This window comes from Chiloscyllium punctatum, chromosome 10 (assembly GCF_047496795.1).
Source record: "Chiloscyllium punctatum isolate Juve2018m chromosome 10, sChiPun1.3, whole genome shotgun sequence".
NCBI classification, from domain to species: Eukaryota; Metazoa; Chordata; class Chondrichthyes; order Orectolobiformes; family Hemiscylliidae; genus Chiloscyllium; species Chiloscyllium punctatum.
The window spans coordinates 76,817,401-76,837,543 of record NC_092748.1 but is presented as its reverse complement, the minus strand read 5'-3'; the positions used below and the strand labels follow the sequence as shown (position 1 = coordinate 76,837,543).

General features: G+C 39.7%; 1 protein-coding gene across 1 annotated transcript in view; it reads left to right on the top strand.

Annotated features, from left to right (window-relative positions):
- Positions 1-20,143, top strand: part of cfap221 (cilia and flagella associated protein 221) — a 212,631-nt gene that overhangs the window by 164,977 nt on the left and 27,511 nt on the right. Inside the window, exons 19-21 of the mRNA XM_072578328.1 lie at positions 3,913-4,104; positions 8,518-8,670; positions 12,915-13,015. Coding sequence (XP_072434429.1) covers positions 3,913-4,104; positions 8,518-8,670; positions 12,915-13,015 — 446 coding nt within the window. The remainder of the gene's footprint in view (positions 1-3,912; positions 4,105-8,517; positions 8,671-12,914; positions 13,016-20,143) is intronic.

Here is a 20,143-nt window from a genome sequence, read left to right as displayed (position 1 = left end):
AAGGAAGGTGCTGGGAGTAGAGGATAGGTTAGTGGGGGGGGGGAACATGGACCTAATGAGAGAATGGCGGGGGAAATGGTCTCTGTGGAATTCAAATGGGGTGAGGAGGGAAATATATCTCTGGTGGTGCAGTCTGATTTTAGGTGGTGGAAATGGTGGAGGATAATGTGCTGTATCTGGAGATTAGTGGGGTGGAAGGTGAGGACTAGGGGTATTCTATCCTTGTTACAATTGGAGGGGTGGTGTTCAAGGGTAGAGGTGCAGGAAGTGGAAGAGGCGTGTTGACCACGTAGGAGGAAAAATGGTGCTCCTTGAAATAGGAGCTAATCTGGAATGTTCTGGAGTAGAATTGCTCCTCCTGAGAGCAGAAACAGTGGAGGCGGAGGAATTGGGAGTGAGGGATAGTGTTTTTACAGGAGGAGGTGTGAGAGGAGGTGTAGTGCAGGTGGGAGTTAGTGAGTTTGAAGTAGATGTCTGTATTGAGTCGGTCACTGGAGATGGAGATGGTGAGGTGAAAATGTGTTGCTGGAAAAGCGCAGCAGGTCAGGCAGCATCCGAGGAGCAGGAGAATTGACATTTCGGGCATGAGCCCTTCTTTAGGAAGGGCTCATGCCCGAAACATCGATTCTCCTGCTCCTTGGATACTGCCTGACCTGCTGTGCTTTTCCAGCAACACATTTTCAGCTCTGATCTCCAGCATCTGCAGTCCTCACTTTCTCCTGGAGATGGTGAGGTCCAGGAAGGGGAGAGAGGTGTCTGAGATGGTCCAGGTAAAGTTAAGGTCAGGGTGGAAGGTTATGAACTGTTCAACCTTCTCATGGGAGCATGAGCTGGCCCCAATACAGTCATCAATGTAGCAGGGGAAAAGTTGAGGGATAGTGCCAGTGTAATTGTTCTCCATTACTCTCGATGTCTCCTCTACATTGGGGAGACAGAATGCCAATTCATGGAATGTTTCAGGGAAATCTCTGGGACACACACACCAAACAACCCCACTGCCCTAAAGCCAACCACTTTAACTCCCCCTCCCACTCTGCCATGGACATGAAAGCTCGGGGCCCTCTCCACTACCAAATTGTAGCCAACCAACGACTGGAGGAAAAACTTATCGGTTTCTGCCTTGGGACCCTATAACCACATGGCATCAATGTCAACTTCACCAGTTTCCTTATCTCCCTCCCTCACTTCATCCCAGATTCAACCTTCCAACTCAGCACCACCTTCTTGAACTGACCTACATATTCATCTTCCTTCTTACCTATCCGCTTCATCCTCCCTCTGACTATCACCATCATGCTCCACATGCATCTACCCATCACCTTCCCAACTACCTTCCCCCAGCCACACCCATGCCCCCCCCCACATTTATCTCTCAGCCCCCTCCACCTCCGCCCCCAACATTCCTGACAAAGGGCTTTTGCGCAAAACATCAAATCTCCTGCTACTCGAATGCTGCATGACTTGCTGAGCTTTTCCAGCAACACACTTTTCAACTCTGATCTCTAGCATCTATAGTCACTTTCTCTCTGACCAGGAGACCCTGGTTCAAGTCTTACCTGCTCAAGAGATGTGCAATAACATCTCTGGACAGATTGATTAGAAAATACATAATGCCTTTCTACTCTTCCCTCACTTCCGTTGATTGGCATTGCCCATAACAGGCTTTGTATATAAATAGGAGAAAGTGAGGACTGCAGATGCTGGAGATTAGAGTCGAGAGTGTGGTGCTGGAAAAGCACAGCAGGTCAGGCAGCATCAGAGGAGCAGGAGAATCTATGTTTTAGGTAAAAGCCCTTTGTTGCTTATGAAGGGCTTTTGCCCAAAATGTCGATGCTCTTGCTCCTCGGATGCTGCCCGACCTGCTGTGTTTTTCCAGCACCACACTTTCAACTTTGCATGTAAATATACAATTGGCTGCCTGGGTGTTTTACTGGTGGAGATTGAAAACAAAAAAACAAAAAAGGTCACTATTATTTGGTGATGGGAAAGCCATTTGGTTGTGTGTGAAATTACATCTGGATATATGTTAGAAATGCAGACGACCAAGGTCTTTTGTGGTGCAGGGGTAATGTCTCTACCTCGGAGCCAGGAAGCCCAGGTTCTCGGATTACCAGCTCATCTGTTTATTTTGCAGCTCTGTGGAGTCAGTGGACCATGTTTACATCGGTTGTGAGTGAACACACCCCTGTTTAGGTACTTGAAAATTCTTTTGTTGTGATTTTAGTGGTGCTTAAGCCATATATTCCTGATCTTTATAAATCTGGTCCAGGCGGGTGTGGGAAAATCAGAGGACCTCTTTGTGGGTCTGCTCCTTGGCCTGGCCATTTTGTCCAGGTAGCAAAAAGATTTAAGGATGTTGCCAGGGTTGGAGAGTTTGAGCTAAAAGGAGAGGTTGAATAGGTTGGGGCTATTTCCCTGGAGTATCAGAGGCTGAGGGGTGACCTTAAAAAAGTTTATAAAATCATGAAGGGCATGGATAGGGTGAATAATCAAGGTTCTTTTCCCTTGGGTATGGAGTCCAAAACTAGATGGATTAGCTTCAAGGTGAGAGAGGAAAAATTTAAAAGGGACCTCAAGGGTAACTTTTTCATGCAGAGGGAGGTGTGTGTTTGGAATGAACTGTCAGAGGAAGTGTTAGAGGTATATGAATAGGAAGGGTTTAGAAGGCCAAATGCTGGTGAATGAGACTAGATTAATTTAGGATATCTGGTCGACATGGACAAGTTGGACTGGAAGGTTTGTTTCCATCCTATACATTTCCATGACTCTGTAACTCTTTATCTTCTGTCGTCTGCAGTTACATTCATGCTTTGAACCTTGGAGAAGGATCACATGGTGTCCATCAATGCTATCAATGCCTTGAGAGAGAGGTGGGCACCTTGGGGGTACAGTGCTTTATTTGCTTTTCCAACTCCATTTGCCCCTTCCTGGTCTCCCTACCTACCCCTCACTTTTGACAGTTTGCATTACATTGTAACAGGCTTTTCATGTAAATATCTAGTTGGCTACACTGATGAATTACTGGTGGTTAGTAGTTAAAAAAAAAGTCATGGTGAGTTGGTGATGGGGAATAAAAGGTTCACTAGTGGACAATAATACATCTGGATATATGTTTAAAAAAATGGTTCCAAGTGCCCTTCTGACTTCACTTTGATTTAGCCTCTTCACGTTCTCCTTACCTCTCATTCATCTTTGAGGCTTGCATTACCTGTAACAGGTTTTGCTTGTAAATTAGAAGGGAAAATAATGTCATCTGTGATTTGCGATGGGATAAAAAAAACATCCAATTGTGTGTGCTAACACTTCTGGATATAGGAAAAAAGCCGATGTCTCTGTCCTGGAGTGGGGCTATTTATGGCACAGGTAGTGGCTCTTCTTTGGTATTCAAAAATGATAATCTTCTTCAGTTGGGAATCCTGAGTTATTACAAAAGCACTAATAATACTGTGAATTTATTCAATCTCATTTTGCATTAAGACTTGTTCAATCGTAGGATCATGTCCCTCTTTAGTATTCATCTTCTTAAGTGTCATTTTGAAGCTATTGATCTTAATTTTCATTGAAAACTCAGTTCATTGGAAACTAAGCTTTTCCTGGCTGATTGAAACTTTACTTATTCATCATTATGAAGTGCTTAATTAGTTCATGTTCACAATAAATTGGCAATTATTATGATGATTCCATCTACAAAGATGACAACAGTTCATCTTGTGGAGAGGCAGAGGACCTCTGACAGCACCTTCAGAATTTCCAAGCTCAACTGCACAAGTACGGACATCAGAAAATGCTGTCAATTTAGCCAGTAGTAATGATGAGTGCTGACATTCATGTAGTTATATCATATGTCCCACATGTGTGACATTTACCAACATAATTTTTGAAATGTTATTTTTCTTAATGTTCATTATACAGGATGAATTGTACTTAATACTACCAACCAAGAAAACAGACACTGGAACTGAAGCATCTATGGATGAGCTACATGAGAAACATCATCATGTTGAAAACAAAGAGAAACACATCACAACAAAAACTTCTATCTTATTCTTAAAGCCCCCTCAAGGATTAATCAAACAACCTGACTATCATCCATTACACGTGTTTGTAAGTATGAATGCAAAAATAATTTTTTTATCTCGTCACAAAGCTATTTCATATTTTTATCATGCTCTGCAATAAATATATGTAAACTGATAAGAATCTAAAGTTTCAATTTATGAGAAAGAGTTTGAACTGCACATCAATAGGAAAAATGAAAATATAATTTGAGAACTTGCTGTCAATGTAAAACTTAAGCAAATGAAAAAAATATAGTCTATAATGATTGTAATGAGATCAACTGGGGGATCTCATAGAATATGAGTTCCATGATTGGGGCTGTTAACCAGGTCCAATCAATGAGCCCTGGCTGACAAATATAATTCAGAGTATTAGAGGTTCTATTCACTCTGAGAGCTGGCCCTGAGGAAGCTGGACCAGTGAATAAAGAGTGACTTGGTGATGGTATATTGGCCTCTGCAGAGTTATTCAGTGGCAACAAGAAAAAAATTAGGCTTGTGAAGAAATGCGCTCAGTTGTCTTTGAGTTGGGGCAAGCATTTCTGGCATCATGCTGTTATTTTGGATCATTTGATCCAGCCGTTGAAGATTAGACTCATTGAAAAGAATGCATTATTTTTTCTGGGCAAATGACGTTGGGGCAAGATCAAAAAGCAATGAGTAACTTTCCTAACAACTGATGCACCCATAGCTTCTTCAGTTATTAGGAGCCTGACATTTCCTGAGGCATCAGATATTAAAACCGTTGATGAGTTAGTAGTCTTACAACACCAAGTTATAGTCCAATTGGTTTATTTGGCATCACAAGCTTTCGGAGCGCTACTCCTTCATCAGGGAAAGTGAAGAGAAGCACAAAGGCACAGAATTGAAAGCAGAGAGATCAAAGTATTGTACAAATAGTGTGACTGGAGAATTGACAGGTTGAATAATAACTCTCTGCAGGTGATCAAAAGTGTCAAACGGTGTAAGTAAAGTGTCAACAGCTGAATAGAAAATGAAGAGATGATCTATAATCAGATTATTTGGGGCAGTGAGATAACTATAAAAAATTAAAAATAAGATGGTCCTAGAAACAAACCAAATGGCTGGAATAACATGATAGGTATAAGAGTCATATGCCAAAGGTCTAACCAAAGTTATATAACATTCCCTATAAGTTGGAGGGATCATAACAAGTTACTGTGATGCTAGTGTCAAAACAGGACAGTAAGGAAGATTTTACAAATACAGAACAGTATGATGGGGATACATGTAGCATGACATTAACCCAAATTCATGGTTGAGGCCATCTTCATGGGTACAGTTTTTGCTCAACACTCCTATGTTTTTGTGAATCTAGAAGGCCACCTTGAAGGATACTTACCCAAATATTGGAGGCTGAATGTCCTTGACAGCTGAAGCATTTCCTGACTGGGAGTGAACATTCCTGTCTGACGATTGATATGCAATGTCCATTCATCCATTGTCATTGTGTCAGATTGGTTGTGATGTCATGTTGGATGTCATATAGGAATTGGGATGTCATGTTGCGGCTTTATAAGACATTGGTTAGGCTAGTTTTGGAATACGGGGTTCAATTTAGATCAGTCTTGGTACATTTTAAAATACCCTCTTTTCCTTCAAATATATTTTCCTCGACATCCCCGGTTCTCTGAGTGCGTTGCTCCTACATTTCACCCTAAAGAGAATATGTTGGGCTCATACTCCCATCAATTCCATTTGCAATCAATCATTCAGATAGTGAATCCTGCACGCAGAAAGACATGTAATATTTACACTTGGTGGGGAGGGGATAAGCGGTAAATAATATTTCATCTTGCAAGTGTCAATCTATTCTTTTAGACTCCCTTACTGTGTAGTAACAGGCCCTTTGACCCAACAAGTCCACAATGACTTTTTAAAGAGTAACCCACCCAGACCCATTCCCCCAACCAATTACTCTACATTTACCCCTGACTAATGCACCTAACCTACACATCCCTGAACACTATGGGTAATTTAGCATGGCCAAGTCATCTAACCTGCACATCTTTGGATTGTGGGAGGAAACCAGACCACTGGGAGGAAACCTATGCAGACATGGGGAGAATGTGCAAATTCCACACAGACAGCCATCCAAGACTGGAATCATAACCGGGTCCCTGGCACTGTGAGGTAGCAGTGCTAACCATTGTCCACTGTGCCACCCTTTCTCCATTAAGAGAAAATCTACCCATTTTCCCTTGACATTCAACAATATTACCATTGCCAAGTCATGTTCCAACAATGTCTTAAGAGTTACCATTGACCAGGCACATCATTGTGCTAATTCAATAGATACTAGGAAAGCAAGGTAATCTGTGATTAATGGTACGCCTCCCAGTTTGCCGAAATCTTTGCACGTCAGGATTATGATGGAATTTCCTCCAGTAACCTGAATGGATGCAGCTTCTACAATACTCAAGAACTTGATGCCATTTAGGACTCATTTGGCTGGCAACATGGTCAAGATCAAGAATGTCACAGAGGAGCTGCAGAACATTCTTTTGAAAAAGGGTAAAAAGCTAGAAGTCATGATTCATGTTGGAATACCCCTACTTCTATGTTCCTGTTTCTATGCTTAGTAGCATTCAGTAATGGGTGAAATCCTGAGATCAAAACCTTAAATGTTCTTTTCAATGCCTTACCTAGCTTCTTAAATGCTGTTTTCTGGATCTTATCATCTTTTGACATATTTTGGTGGTGATAATGTGGACCATGATCTCTGACTCTTTACTTTCCCCCAAAATAGTATTATGCAGCAGTTCCATGACACGTTGAGCCCTGGTACCAGGGATGCAACATGCCATCCTGGAGTCCTGTTTATCACAACAGAAATGTCTGTTTGTTTCAGTAACTAACAAAATTGGTGGTCACTATTGACATTTTACTCTTCTTTCCCTCTAGCTGTGCAGTTGTAATTTATAGTGCTCCAAACTTTGCTCCTGCTACAGTCCTCTGATGAACCATTGCCCTCACCAGTATCCTAAACAGAAACCCATTGGACTACTTTGCCACTCAAAATTGTGTTTGATCTTCTACCTGAAAGTATCTTCCCCCATTGTCTCTGAATGCCTTGATATCACTAGCAATTAGAAGTTGAGCAATCTCTGTCTTGACTGATTTATTGACTGAGCTTCAACCAACCTCTGGGATGGAAAATTCCAAAGATTCATGTTCCTTTGAATGAAGGAATTTCTCCTCCACTCAGTCCTAGATGGTTTGCAAATATTTCTAAAATTGTGTTCTCTGACTCTAGGCTCCACAGATAGAGGAGCATCCCTTTCTGCAGCTACGCCTTCAAGCTCTTTGAGAATTGTTTGAGTAGCCAGGACATGGATTTTATTCTGGAAGAGTGTGAGGTTATCCATTTTGTGGGAGGAACAGAGTTGCAGAGTCTTTCTTCAATTGTGAAAGATTGGAAAGCGTTGATATCCATTGGGATATAGGCATCCCTGTTTGTTGGTCACTGGGAACTAACATGTAGGTGCAGCAAGCAATTCAGGAGGCAAACAACAGCTGTGATCATTTATTTTATAAATCTTTATAAGAGGTGTAAAGAAGGCATGTCCTTCTTGAAATTCCTTCTCTTTCTACGGTGGTTTATAGCTACTTCAGTGCTGCAGGACATCCTGCTTGCTTCCATCACCACAAGAAACAAATGTTGAATATAATACAGGCTGTGATTTTTCATTTCAATCTAAGACAACCTGAAATTTCTCAGTTTCCTGCATATTTGGTGCTGAGACCTGTCAAGAACATGACAGCTCAATTTCCATCCCCCGCTTACAAGACAAGTTCTGATGGGATCATTCCCATAAGTTGAATTTTCTACTCTTTAATTCTTCTTCAAGAAATTGCATATTCACTGTTCATGTAGCTGTTACCTATGTCAGTCATTTAGATATATTTTTGTTATGATAATTGTTCCATGGCTATTCGTAGGATGAGAGCTAGGATTGGGTGGAATAGAGGTACAACTGACACATAAATACCATGATCCATTACAGGACATAAGACAGAGGATAATCAGTAATCAGGAAAGTGCAGGCTGTAAGTGGGACACTTGAGGGAGACCAGATAATACTGGTGACCATGAATTCTGCAGTTTGCTGGTACACCTTCTGATGATAAATTACAATGTACAATTAACATTTTGATTGCTATAATGTGGTTGGAGAACCCTAGCAACTGAAGTGCAGAAGGAGAGCATTTTTTTGTAGCATTGGGTTGGTTGTCTGTCATAATTGAAACATTGAAGTAATCAGGAAAAAAAACCCATGAAACTTCAGATGATTAACTGCAGCCAGCAGAGGTTTAGACAATGACAGCAAAAAGAATATATGAAGATATCTAAAATACATGTGTGAAGAAACATAAAGAAGATTGAGTCTATATTTCAATTAGCAATGTTCAAACCTTTACTTCTGTCTTTTGCTAGAATGCTGCTCCTGATCTTTGTGCAAATAAAAGGCCTTTCTCGTTTGCTGAAACAGACGTGGAGTATCACCTTTGTCCTCTACCAAGGTACCAAATAACCAACAGAAATGGAACAAATGTTTCCAGCACACAGAAGAAATTTCTTGATCGTGATGTAAGGACTTGTGGTGATTTATTTTTCATACATTTATCAAATTTAAATGAACTTCTACTCTAATATTTTATTACCTGTGGTGAACATTCTGTTCAGTTGGCCTAAGGGGAAAGAAAGAACATCAAGCAACCTCACCACTTTTATTATGCATGAGTTTTATGGAAAAGTTGGATTTCAACAAAAATCAGCTGTGAGTCAATTTAAGAGAGTCTCATGGAGTGTTTCCCTTTTTAGAACCATAACACATAGGAGCAGAAGTAAGTCATTTGAATTGTCAAGTCTGCTGCACTATACAATAAGATCATGGCTGATCTGACAATAGAAATTAAGAAGATAGGCGCAGAAATATGCCATTTGGCCCTTCGAGCCGGCACCACCATCCAATATGATCATGGCTGATCATGCAATTTAAAATCCAAATCCTGCTTCTCTCCATAGCCCTTGATCCCTTTAGCTGCAAGGGCCATGTCCAGTTCTAACAAACTGGCTCGAACAGCTTTCTATTGGAGAAAATTCCACAGATTCACAAATTCTTCCTCATCTCAGTCCAGAATGGCTTACCCCTTCTTCAACTTCAATCTTCAACTCCACTTTCCTGCTTTTCCCCATAATCCTTGATTCCCTTGCCCATAGAAATTTGAAAATGTCAACCTTGAATAAACGTAACAACCTTACCTCTACAATCCTCAGTGTGAAGATTTTCACAGATTCTCTACCATGTGAGAGTAAAAAGATCCTCCCCATCTGTCTTAAATAGGCAGCTCTTTACCCTGTAAATATGCCTCTGGTCTGAGACTGTCTCACATGGGGAAATGACCTCTCTTCATCTATCGTGTCATGTCCCAAAGATTCTTATGTTTCAATAATGTCACTTTTTATTCTTCTAACCTCGATTAAGTACAGGTCCAATCTACTTATTCTTTTATCATGACTCCTTCCTTCCCATGATCGACCTTGTAAAACTTCTTTTGATTGCCCTCAATGTCAGTATATCTACCCTTAGATAAAGAAACCAAAACTGATCACAGTATTCCAAGTATGGTTTGACTAATACATTGTATATTTTCAGCAAGACTTCCCTATTTTTATAGTCCATTTCCTTTGAAATAAAGGCTAACAGTGCATTTGCCTTCCCATTTACCTGCTAAAATTACATGCTAACTTTATGCAAGAGGACCCAAATCCCTCTATGTTGCAGCTTTCTGCAGTCTTTCTCCATTTAAATTATATGTTCGCCTCACATTTTTCCATGTTATATCCCATCTTCCAAGTTTTTGCCTCCCCACCATACTGTCTGAACCTGTTTATATACCTTTGGGTTAACGTCACCACATACATTTCCACCCTTTTTTATGTAATCTGCCAACTTGGCTAGAGTGTGTTTGCTTCCATTTTCCAAGTCATTAATGTTTATAATGAACAATTGTCTCTCCCGCAACCCCCACCGCACTAATATCTGTTGCAATCTACTAATTACAGGTTGCCATCTTGAAAATATCTACCTTATTCTAACTTTCTGTCTTTCATTAGTTAGCCAATTCTCTATTCATGTTAGTATACTACATCCCAACGCTATGGGTTCTATTCTTATGCCTAATGCATGGTCCCTTATTGAACAATTTTTGGAAATCCAAATGTTTTGCATCTATTGCTTCCCCTTTATCTATTCTGCCTGTTGCCTATTCAAAGATTTCTAACAAATTTGTCAAGGATGATTTTCACTTCATGGAGCCATGCTGATACTGTTTGATTACATCATTTATTTCGAAATGCTCTGCTATTACATGCTTTATAATAGACTTTTATGACACTTTCCCAATAACATATATTGAGGTACTGGCCTATAGTTACCTGTCTTTTGTCTCCTTCCATATTTGAGGAAGAACGTTAAATTGGCAATTTTCCAATTATCTGGAATAATTCCACAATCTAAATGATCCCAGAAAATTACTACCAGTGCATCCAGTATCAGTGTAGCTACTTTCTTTAATATCCTGAGATGCAACCATGATCAAATGGCAGAGAAGACTTGATAGGCCAAATCGCCTAATTTGCATCTATATTCTATGGTTATTATGATAACCTAGTAGTTTTATGCTCACCATTATGACAATAAATCTTTGATCCCAAATGCATTTTATTAACTAAATTTAACTTCCCAAGTTGACGTGCTGAGATTTGAACACATATCTCAAGATCATTAGTTTAGGCTCTTAATTACTAATCTCATCATATAAGCACTATACCACTGCATCTTCCAAGGTAAGTAATGGTAAATAATGTTATGACACAGCACTAAACCCTTCTGTTAATTAAACCAAAGACCCAGAGTAGTGCACCTCACCTCATAGTCTATTAAAGTATGAGAGACAGAGAATTCCCAAATTCCACTACCTAAAGAAAATAATACCAATTAATTCTTTAACTCTGTAAAGTGAACACTAAACAACAACTATTCACAACTCTAAGCCCCCCTTTCTCTTACCTGCTTGTTACCTGCCTCCAACTCTATAATGATATACTGTTCCAATAAAACAGTTATTAAAATTATATCAACTTAATTTCAAAACCATATAGCTGTCATCTCCAGTATGTTTCTTCTTTCAGCTGAGGATCTCCCTGGGTCATCTTTTTTTACTGCAAAAGTGTTTCATATGAAAGATACCTTTGATAAGAATGTTTCAAATGGCAGTTACTCTCTCAATGGCAGTGATACCTCATTTTTTCTTCTTTAAAAAATGGGATGGCATGGTGGCTCAATGGTTAGCACTGCTACTTCACAGCATCAGGGAAGACTTCCAGCCTCAGGCGACTGTCTGTGTGGAGTTTGCATATTCTCCTTGTGTCTGTGTGGGTTTCCTTCCACAGTCCAAAGATGTGCAGGTCAGGTGAATTGGCCATGCTAAATTGCCCATTGTGTTAGATGCATTAGTTAGAGGAAAATTGATCTGGGTGGGTTATGTTTGGAGGGTTGGTGTGGATGTGTTGGGCTGAAGGGCCTGTTTCCATGCTGGAGGGAGTCTAGACTCTGTCTGACTTTCAAACTACCTGCCTTTTGTATACCCCAAACATTGGGTCATCTTATTGGTTCGATGTTGGCAAAACAATAAATTCAAACTCAATTGGGTTTTAGTTTCTTGGGGTGAAGTTTAAACTGATTGGTTAAATTTGAATTGATGTCAAAATAGCAACCAACTCAGGTATCTATTTCACAGCCAAATGTTACATATTTCCATTTTTCCAGTACACTCTGAGACTGCTAGTTAGGCATATAATGGATGTTTGCAAACTCTCAGTGCAAAACAGCATTCACCCTTTCTTCACATTCAGTTTCATAACAATAATAATATAGTGGTCTTGATTCTGTTCAATTGAACTGAAAGCAAGGGAATATCTTGTATTTAGGCCTGAAATATGTAACTATAAGTCTCTGATGACATTGTCCACGATAAATAGATAGCCAACACTATTGAGTTGTTTCCCATTAAATATTGAAAGCCAATGATGCAAAATTATAACCCTCAATACCCAGTAAATTGGTTAATCTTACTTATCTAAATCCACTTAATATATCTCATAATTTTATTGAGCCTATTAAGAAATAAGCATGGACAACTTCATGACACATTTTATTTAAAAGTGTTTCAAATAAAAGCAGTGACTAAATATACTTTATACTATTTATTGTCTAGTATAGCTGATTGCATTTTTAATTTTTATCACATGAAACTTTTTACCTCACTGATTTCCTTTGCTCATACATTTTGCTGGAGCAAAAGTTTCCTTCAGTCAAGTTGTAATTGTTTATAAATTAGGTTTTACAACTACAATAGCAGTTCAGTTAAACCATAGGCAGCATTTTAAATGCTTGCATCGTGTCTTTGTTTAATGTCCATATGTGACAATTCAGAATTTAGGGATAACCTTGGCAAATTTCCTTTCCGATCTAAGGATACCATGGCCAACTATCATGCTAACTCAACATGAACCAGCAATTGAAAGTATTACATTGCTGTTTGTATGGCTCACCTACTCACTGAACAAATTCGTTGAACTACCAATAGAGCCTATTTTTAGAATAACCGGTAGTGAATTACTAATGTAAATAAAAATTACCAAGAAAACATTTTCACAGATGAATTGTTAATTTTTATATTAAACTGTATTATTAATATTTAGTCTGGATGATGATAATACAAGATTTGTCGCCAAACCCATTAACTGTGATGCTCTTGAACAAACAGGAAATAATCAAAGGTGTAATGACCTGGAAGAAGTTTCCTTCTGCTGCACTTTTGTCATTATCCAACAGTGACTTTCTAACAAGTACATGGGTGCCACGATGGTATGTATTATAAAACCTTAGGTCGGTATACAGCTGCCAAAATTTTTAATTCGTCTTTTGGCATTTTACAAGAAGCAACACCGAAATAAATGTATGCTTTAAATAGATTCCCTTTTGGTCATGTAAATATCTAGATGGAATATAAAGAAAAAGAAACATTTTAATTTTTTAAGCTAAAACAATTTTCCTGCTTAAATTGGCATAAAAGATCTCATGACACCAGTCGCTCTGTTTAACTTTCTTTCCACAACTAACAAAACCTGACAATTAGAAGCAAAATGCTACAGATGCTGGAAATCTGAAATAAAAATAACAAATTTTGGACAATCCCAGCACAATTTCCTGTTTTTACACCGACTAATAATTACTCCATTTGTGGGATTTTACAAGTTGACTGCCACTTAAAATACAGTGAATTTACATTAAAAGTAATTAGTTGGCTCAAAGGCACCTTAACTAAAATTAACCAATTAAATGCAAAGTCTTGCTTTACAAAGAGGTAACACCATATCACATGAAAGTGACAATATTCACATAACACGTAACAGAAAAAAATAAATCCACTACAATAAGTTTAATCATTATATGGGTAGAGTGGATACAGTCACAGGATAGCCATTCGTGGTATTTGAAAAGCTGAGAACAGATATTTTGGAGCAAATTTTCAGCACCCCTTGGAGGTGATATATAGTTTTATTCCAAACTGCTGCAGGCTTCACCATTTCAGCATAAGGTGAGACCAACCCCTACCAACACCTGGGCAGCAACAAATAAAAAAAAGGAGCAAGAAGAAAATAAGCAACCATACATGTCTGAGGAGAGCAGACCTCAAAGTGCATTTCACCTGGAACACTTCAATGAGATCAGCCATTCCACCTCCAATATGTATAAGTCCCACAATTCTTCTTACTGTCCTTAATAGCACAATCAAATTGCCTTTTTTCAATACAGTCCTATGGCATTTTCCCCCTCACTTCCCCATAACAATAACACTTCTCATTTATATAACACCATTAAGGTTGTAGTTACTATTTGTTTTAATGTGTTTCAGGTGAGCATTATCAGGCAAATTTACCAACATTCAATCCAGAATAAATGAACAGCTTTGTCAATCAAATTACTTGCATTTTTATCTGACAATGAAGAAAAGCAATGAACAATATTCTTGTAACAGATCTTATTACCCGCTTTCCATACTCCATTTCATATGCAAACATTCCTGTGAACAGGTTTCCCAGTGACTGCAGGTAGCAGAACTGCAGAGCTTCCTGCACTGGATGATTATGAGTATCGCTGGATCTTGAAATCCACACTGTGTAGTTTGTGCCATTTACAATGGCTACAGCATTCTATATCTAGGAGTGCTGCAGTTAGGGCCCAGAGTCAAGATGGCAGTCTTTTGACTTTCCAGTTGCAGTAGTCTGTCCTGAAGGAATTCAGTGATGTAGGATGCTAGAGGAGTCAAGATTATTTTCCTCAGAGCCAGCTATTTCTATTGGCAGTGGGTCGGCGAGGGAGGTGGGATTGGTATGAGGGGAAACTATTTAAAGGGCATAAATTTAAGAAAATTGATAAAAGAAGGTGAGAAGAAATATATTTAGGCAGTGAGTTGATGACAGCTAGAATGTATAACTTGAATAAGTGATGCAAAAAGATATAATAGCAGTTTTCAAAAAGGATGTATACTTGTCAAGCATGCTGAATTTTATATGACTATTATGTTTTAAAATATCCTTGTTAAGTACTTAATAAAACCGAAAAGAATTGCGGATGCCAAAATCAAGAACAAAAACAGAAGTTGCTGGAAAAATTAATCTGACGAAGGGTGACTGGACCTGAAACAGGAACACTGATTTTTCTTCACAGGTGCTGCTAGATCTGCTGAGCTTTTCCAGCAACTTCTGTTTCCAGCAACTTCTGTTTTTGTTCCTCGTTAAATACTTGTTATACATCGAAATGCCGATATGCAGTTGTCAAGTAGAGAAAAATTCAAACTGAACCTCATTGAGATGTTAAGTGACAGTTTTAACACCTTTCACGTATCTTACAGAAAAAGCACCCCTTCTACATCCTTGTGCTATCACTAAGACTGCCTATTTCCACCCTTGTAATATTACCAAACTTTGCCTGTTTCAGCTCATTTGCTCTTGAATTACTCAGGCTTGCCTTTGTTATATGTACACAATTCCAATGCTTAGTTTGCCACATTCTACTCTTCATAAATTGAAGATCATTCTCAGCTCTCCTGTGCTATTACTCACAGCTAAATCCATTCAAAGAGGGCCCATATGTTCTTTGTTATACATTGGATCCCACTGTAAATTTCACCTTTGCTTTTCAAATTCTAGAGCTTTGCCCTTCCTTATCAGTATAATCTTCTCCAGACCACAGGCCTCTGAGCTACGTGCAATCTTTGAACTCTGGCATTTTGTGCAGTTCAAATTATAACTATTATACCAGTGCCTTCAGTTGCATCTATTCCAAGTCTTGAAATTCTCTTCTTGGGCCACACCACTTCAGCTCAGGAGATATACAGCACAAAAACAGACCCTTCGGTCCAACTTGTCCTTGCCGACAAGATAACCTAAATTAATCTAGTCCCATTTGCCAGCACTTGGCCCATATCCCTGTTTACCCTTCTTATTCAGATACACATCCAGATGCCTTTTAAATGTTGCAGTTATACCAGCCTCCAGCACTTCCTCTTACAGCTCATTTCCATACATGCACCACTATCTGCATGAAAACATTGCCCCTTAGGTCCCATTTAAATCTTTCTCCTCTCACTTTAAACCTATGCCCTCTTGTTTGGGATATCCCCACCGGAGAAAAGACCTTAGATATTTAGCCTATCCATACCTCTCATGATTTTATAAACCTCGATGAGGTCGCTCCTCAGTATCTGACTCCAGGGAAAACAGCCCCAGTCTATTAGGCTGTCCCTAATCACTGCTTGATTAAGGACAGCCAGCACGGATTTGTGAAGGGTAGGTCTTGCCTTACAAGTCTTATTGAATTCTTCGAGGAGGGGACCAAGCATGTGGATGAGGGTAGAGCAGTGGATGTAGTGTACATGGATTTTAGTAAGGCATTTGATAAGGTTCCCCATGGTAGGCTTATGCAGAAAGTCAGGAGGCATGGGATAGAGGGAAATTTGGCCAATTGGATAGAGAACTGGCTAACCGGTCGAAGGCAGAGAGTGGTGGTAGATGGTAAATATTCAGCCTGGAGCCCAGTTACAAGTGGAGTTCCGCAGGGATCAGTTCTGGGTCCTCTGCTGTTTGTAATTTTTATTAATGACTTAGATGAGGGAGTCGAAGGGTAGGTCAGTAAATTTGCAGATGATACGAAGATAGGTGGAGTTGTGGACAGTGAGGAGGGCTGTTGTCGGCTGCAGAGGGACTTAGATATGATGCAGAGCTGGGCTGAGGAGTGGCAGATGGAGTTCAACCCTGCCAAGTGTGAGGTTGTCCATTTTGGAAGAACAAATAAGAATGCGGAATACAGGGTTAATGGTAGGGTTCTTAGTCAGGTGGAGGAACAGAGGGATCTTGGGGTCTATGTACATAGATCTTTGAAGGTTGCCACTCAGGTGGATAGAGTTTGTAAGAAGGCCTATGGAGTATTATCGTTCATTAGCAGAGGGATTGAATTCAAGAGTCGTGAAGTGATGTTGCAGCTGTACAGGACTTTGGTTAGGCCACAGTTGGAGTACTGTGTGCAGTTCTGGTCGCCTCACTTTAGGAAAGATGTGGAAGCTTTGGAGAGGGTGCAGAGAAGATTTACCAGGATGTTGCCTGGAATGGAGAGTAGGTCGTACGAGGATAGGTTGAGAGTTCTCGGCCTTTTCTCATTGGAACGGTGAATAATGAGGGGTGACTTGATAGAGGTTTATAAGATGATCAGAGGAATAGATAGAGTAGACAGTCAGAAACTTTTTCCCCGGGTACAACAGAGTGTTACAAGGGGACATAAATTTAAGGTGAAGGGTGGAAGGTATAGGGGAGATGTCAGGGGTGGGTTCTTTACCCAGAGAGTGGTGGGGGCATGGAATGCACTGCCCATGGGAGTGGTAGAGTCAGAATCATTGGCGACCTTTAAGCGGCATTTGGATAGGTACATGGATGGGTGCTTAATCTAGGTTAGAAGTTCGGCACAACATCGTGGGCCGAAGGGCCTGTTCTGTGCTGTATTGTTCTATGTTCTATGTTCTATGTTCTATTCAGTCTCTCCCTATAGCTCAAAACCTCTGACACTCTATATCCTTGTAAATCTTTTTCTGAACCCTTTCAAGCATCCTTCCTATAGAAGGGGGACCAGAACTGCATGCAGTATTCCATTAATGGCCTAACCAGTGTCCCGTACAGCTGCAACATGACCTCCTTAACTCTTATCTCAATGCATTGACCAATAAAGGAAAGCATACTAAATGCCTTCGTCACAATCCTATCTACCTGCGACTCCACTTTCAAAGAACTATGAACCTGCACTCCAAGGTCTCTTTGTTCAGCAGCATTCCCCAGGACCTTACCGTGAAGTGTATAAGTCCTGCCCTGATGTGCCTTTCCAAAATTGCAGCACCTCACATTTATCTAAATTAATTCCATCTGCCACTCCTCAGCCCACTGGCCCAAATGATCATGATTCTGATGTACTCTGAGGTAATTTTCTTCACTGTCCACTAAACCTCAAATTTTGGAGTCATCTGCAAACTTACTAACCATACCTCCTATATTCACATCCAAATCATTTGGATAATTTCAGCAATTTTTGAGAAGATTTGTAGCTCAGGTTGATGACCAGTCTGTAAGTTAGATTGCTGAGCTTGAAGGTTTGTTTTCAGGTGACGAAACATTTGAAAACAAACCTTCAAGCTCAGTGAGCTAGCTTATAGACTGTTTTATATAAATGATGAAAAGTAGTAGACCCAGCACTGATCCTTGTCACAGGCCTCAAATCTGAAAAGCAACCCTCCACCACCACCCTCTGTCTTGCACCTTTGAACCAGTTCTGTATCCAAATGGCTAGTTCTCCCTCTATTTCATCTGATCTAATCTTGCTAATCAGTGTATCATGAGGAACCTTGCCAAATGCCTTATTGACATCCATATAGATCACATCCACCATTCTGCCCTAATGAATCCTGTTTGTTACTTCTTCAAAAAACTCTATCAAGTTTGTGAGACACGATTTCCCACACACAAAGCCATGTTAACTATCCCTAATCAGTCCATACTTTTCCACATCCACGTAAATCCTGTCCCTCAGGATTCCCTCCAACAATTTGCTCACCATTGATGGCAGGCTCACCAATCTGTGGTTCCCTTGCTTTTCTTTACCACCTTTCTTAAGTAGTGGCACCACGTTAGCCAACCTCTTGTCTTCTGGAATCATACCTGTGGCTATTAATGATACAAATATCTCAAAAACTTAATTTTTAGATTTGCCTGGCAATGCTCCTGTCATGGCGTCATGTCAGGGTGATTGATATGTTGTGTGATGAGGTCTCAGATTGTGATTGATTGCTGTTCTGCTGCTCATGATAGTCCACAGTGATACTCAAATTTAAACTGCTAGTTCTGCTCTAAATCTGGGCATTTTACACAGTGATAGTACTGCTGAACAACAGAGGGGTATCCTCTGTCTGAAGATAGGACTTTGCTTCACAAGGACTGTGCAATGGTCACTTCTACCTGTTCTATGTTCTTGCTGGAGAGTAACTTCCAACACTTCAGTACAACTTATACAACACCATTAATTCAGCTACCTGTCATGAGGAGCAATGTTCCTAAAAATGAGCGCAAGTACTCTTTTCTGTCAGTCCAATTTCCATTTAATTCCTAACTGCTGAACTTGCAAGATTTATGCTCCCTGTATGTCAACTTTTGTGCTATATGTCAACTTTTATGGACAAGTGCTATATGAGTAATAATCTAACCACAAAGCATAAAGAGAGGATAGTCATTACAATATTTTGCCTGGCTCAGTCTCTGACCTCATAACATAGGAAAGCTGTACTATAGGTCAGTTCAATATTCAACGTCTCAAAAAGTTTGTACTGTAATGTACAACTGTTGAAATAATACTGGGATTTATTCTTATAGTTGCAATGCAAGTTGGATGTCCAAAATTTAACCATCGAAAACTGGAATCATATGTAAACCAGACATTTTGAAATGTCACATTGAACCAGTCTCCGGTATTGTGACCTGGTGGTTAGCTCTGTTGCCTAGCCTCGGGCAAGTGTCTGTGTGGAGTTTGCACATTATCCACTGAACTGCGTGGGTTTCCTCCAGGTACTCCGGTTTCCTCCCACAATCCAAACATGTGCAGGTTAGTTGAATTGGCCATGCTAAATTGTCCATTGTATTCAGGGATGTGTAGTTAGGTGCATCAGTCAGGGGTAAATGTAGAGTAATAAGGTAGGGGAATAGGTCTGGGTGGGTTAATGTTTGGAGAGCCAGTGTGGACTTGTTGGGCTAAAGGGCCTGTTTCCATACTGTAGGGATTCTATGAACAATCCTGACCCCAACCAACCCAGCCAGTCCTAAACTGCCTGACACAGTCCAGTCCTTACAAACATGTGAACGAGGAACAAGAGTATGCTACTCATCCCTTCATATGAACTGTGCCACTCAATAAGATTATGGCTGTTATGATTTATCCTTCTAACCACCCATGGCTCATGCATTGTTCTTGGTTTTGTTATATACACAACATTTTCTTACTTCTTAAAGTTTACTAAATATAGTCTCCCTGACTTAATTGTTCAAGTTCCAGGCAACTCAGACATCTGGCTCAATCTTGGTTACTTGAATGCCAAATTTTGGACATCCAACCCGTATCTATATAAACATGGATTATTGTTTCTATCAATATCAACATTCACATGCCAAATATCTTTACCATGCAAGTAAGGAGTTAAAACCTGCATTCACTTTATATCTCTTTAAGTAATATAGAATGGTGTACTTTAGAATAGATTGTAAAACATGAAAAATAATAAAATGTCTAAACATTCCTTTCTTGGGAGTTCAAGGTTTTATATCAATTTTATTAAATGTTACTTAGAGTTGCCCTGCTTTGGAATTCAAATCTTTTAAAAAAACTTAACTCCATGATGTTCAA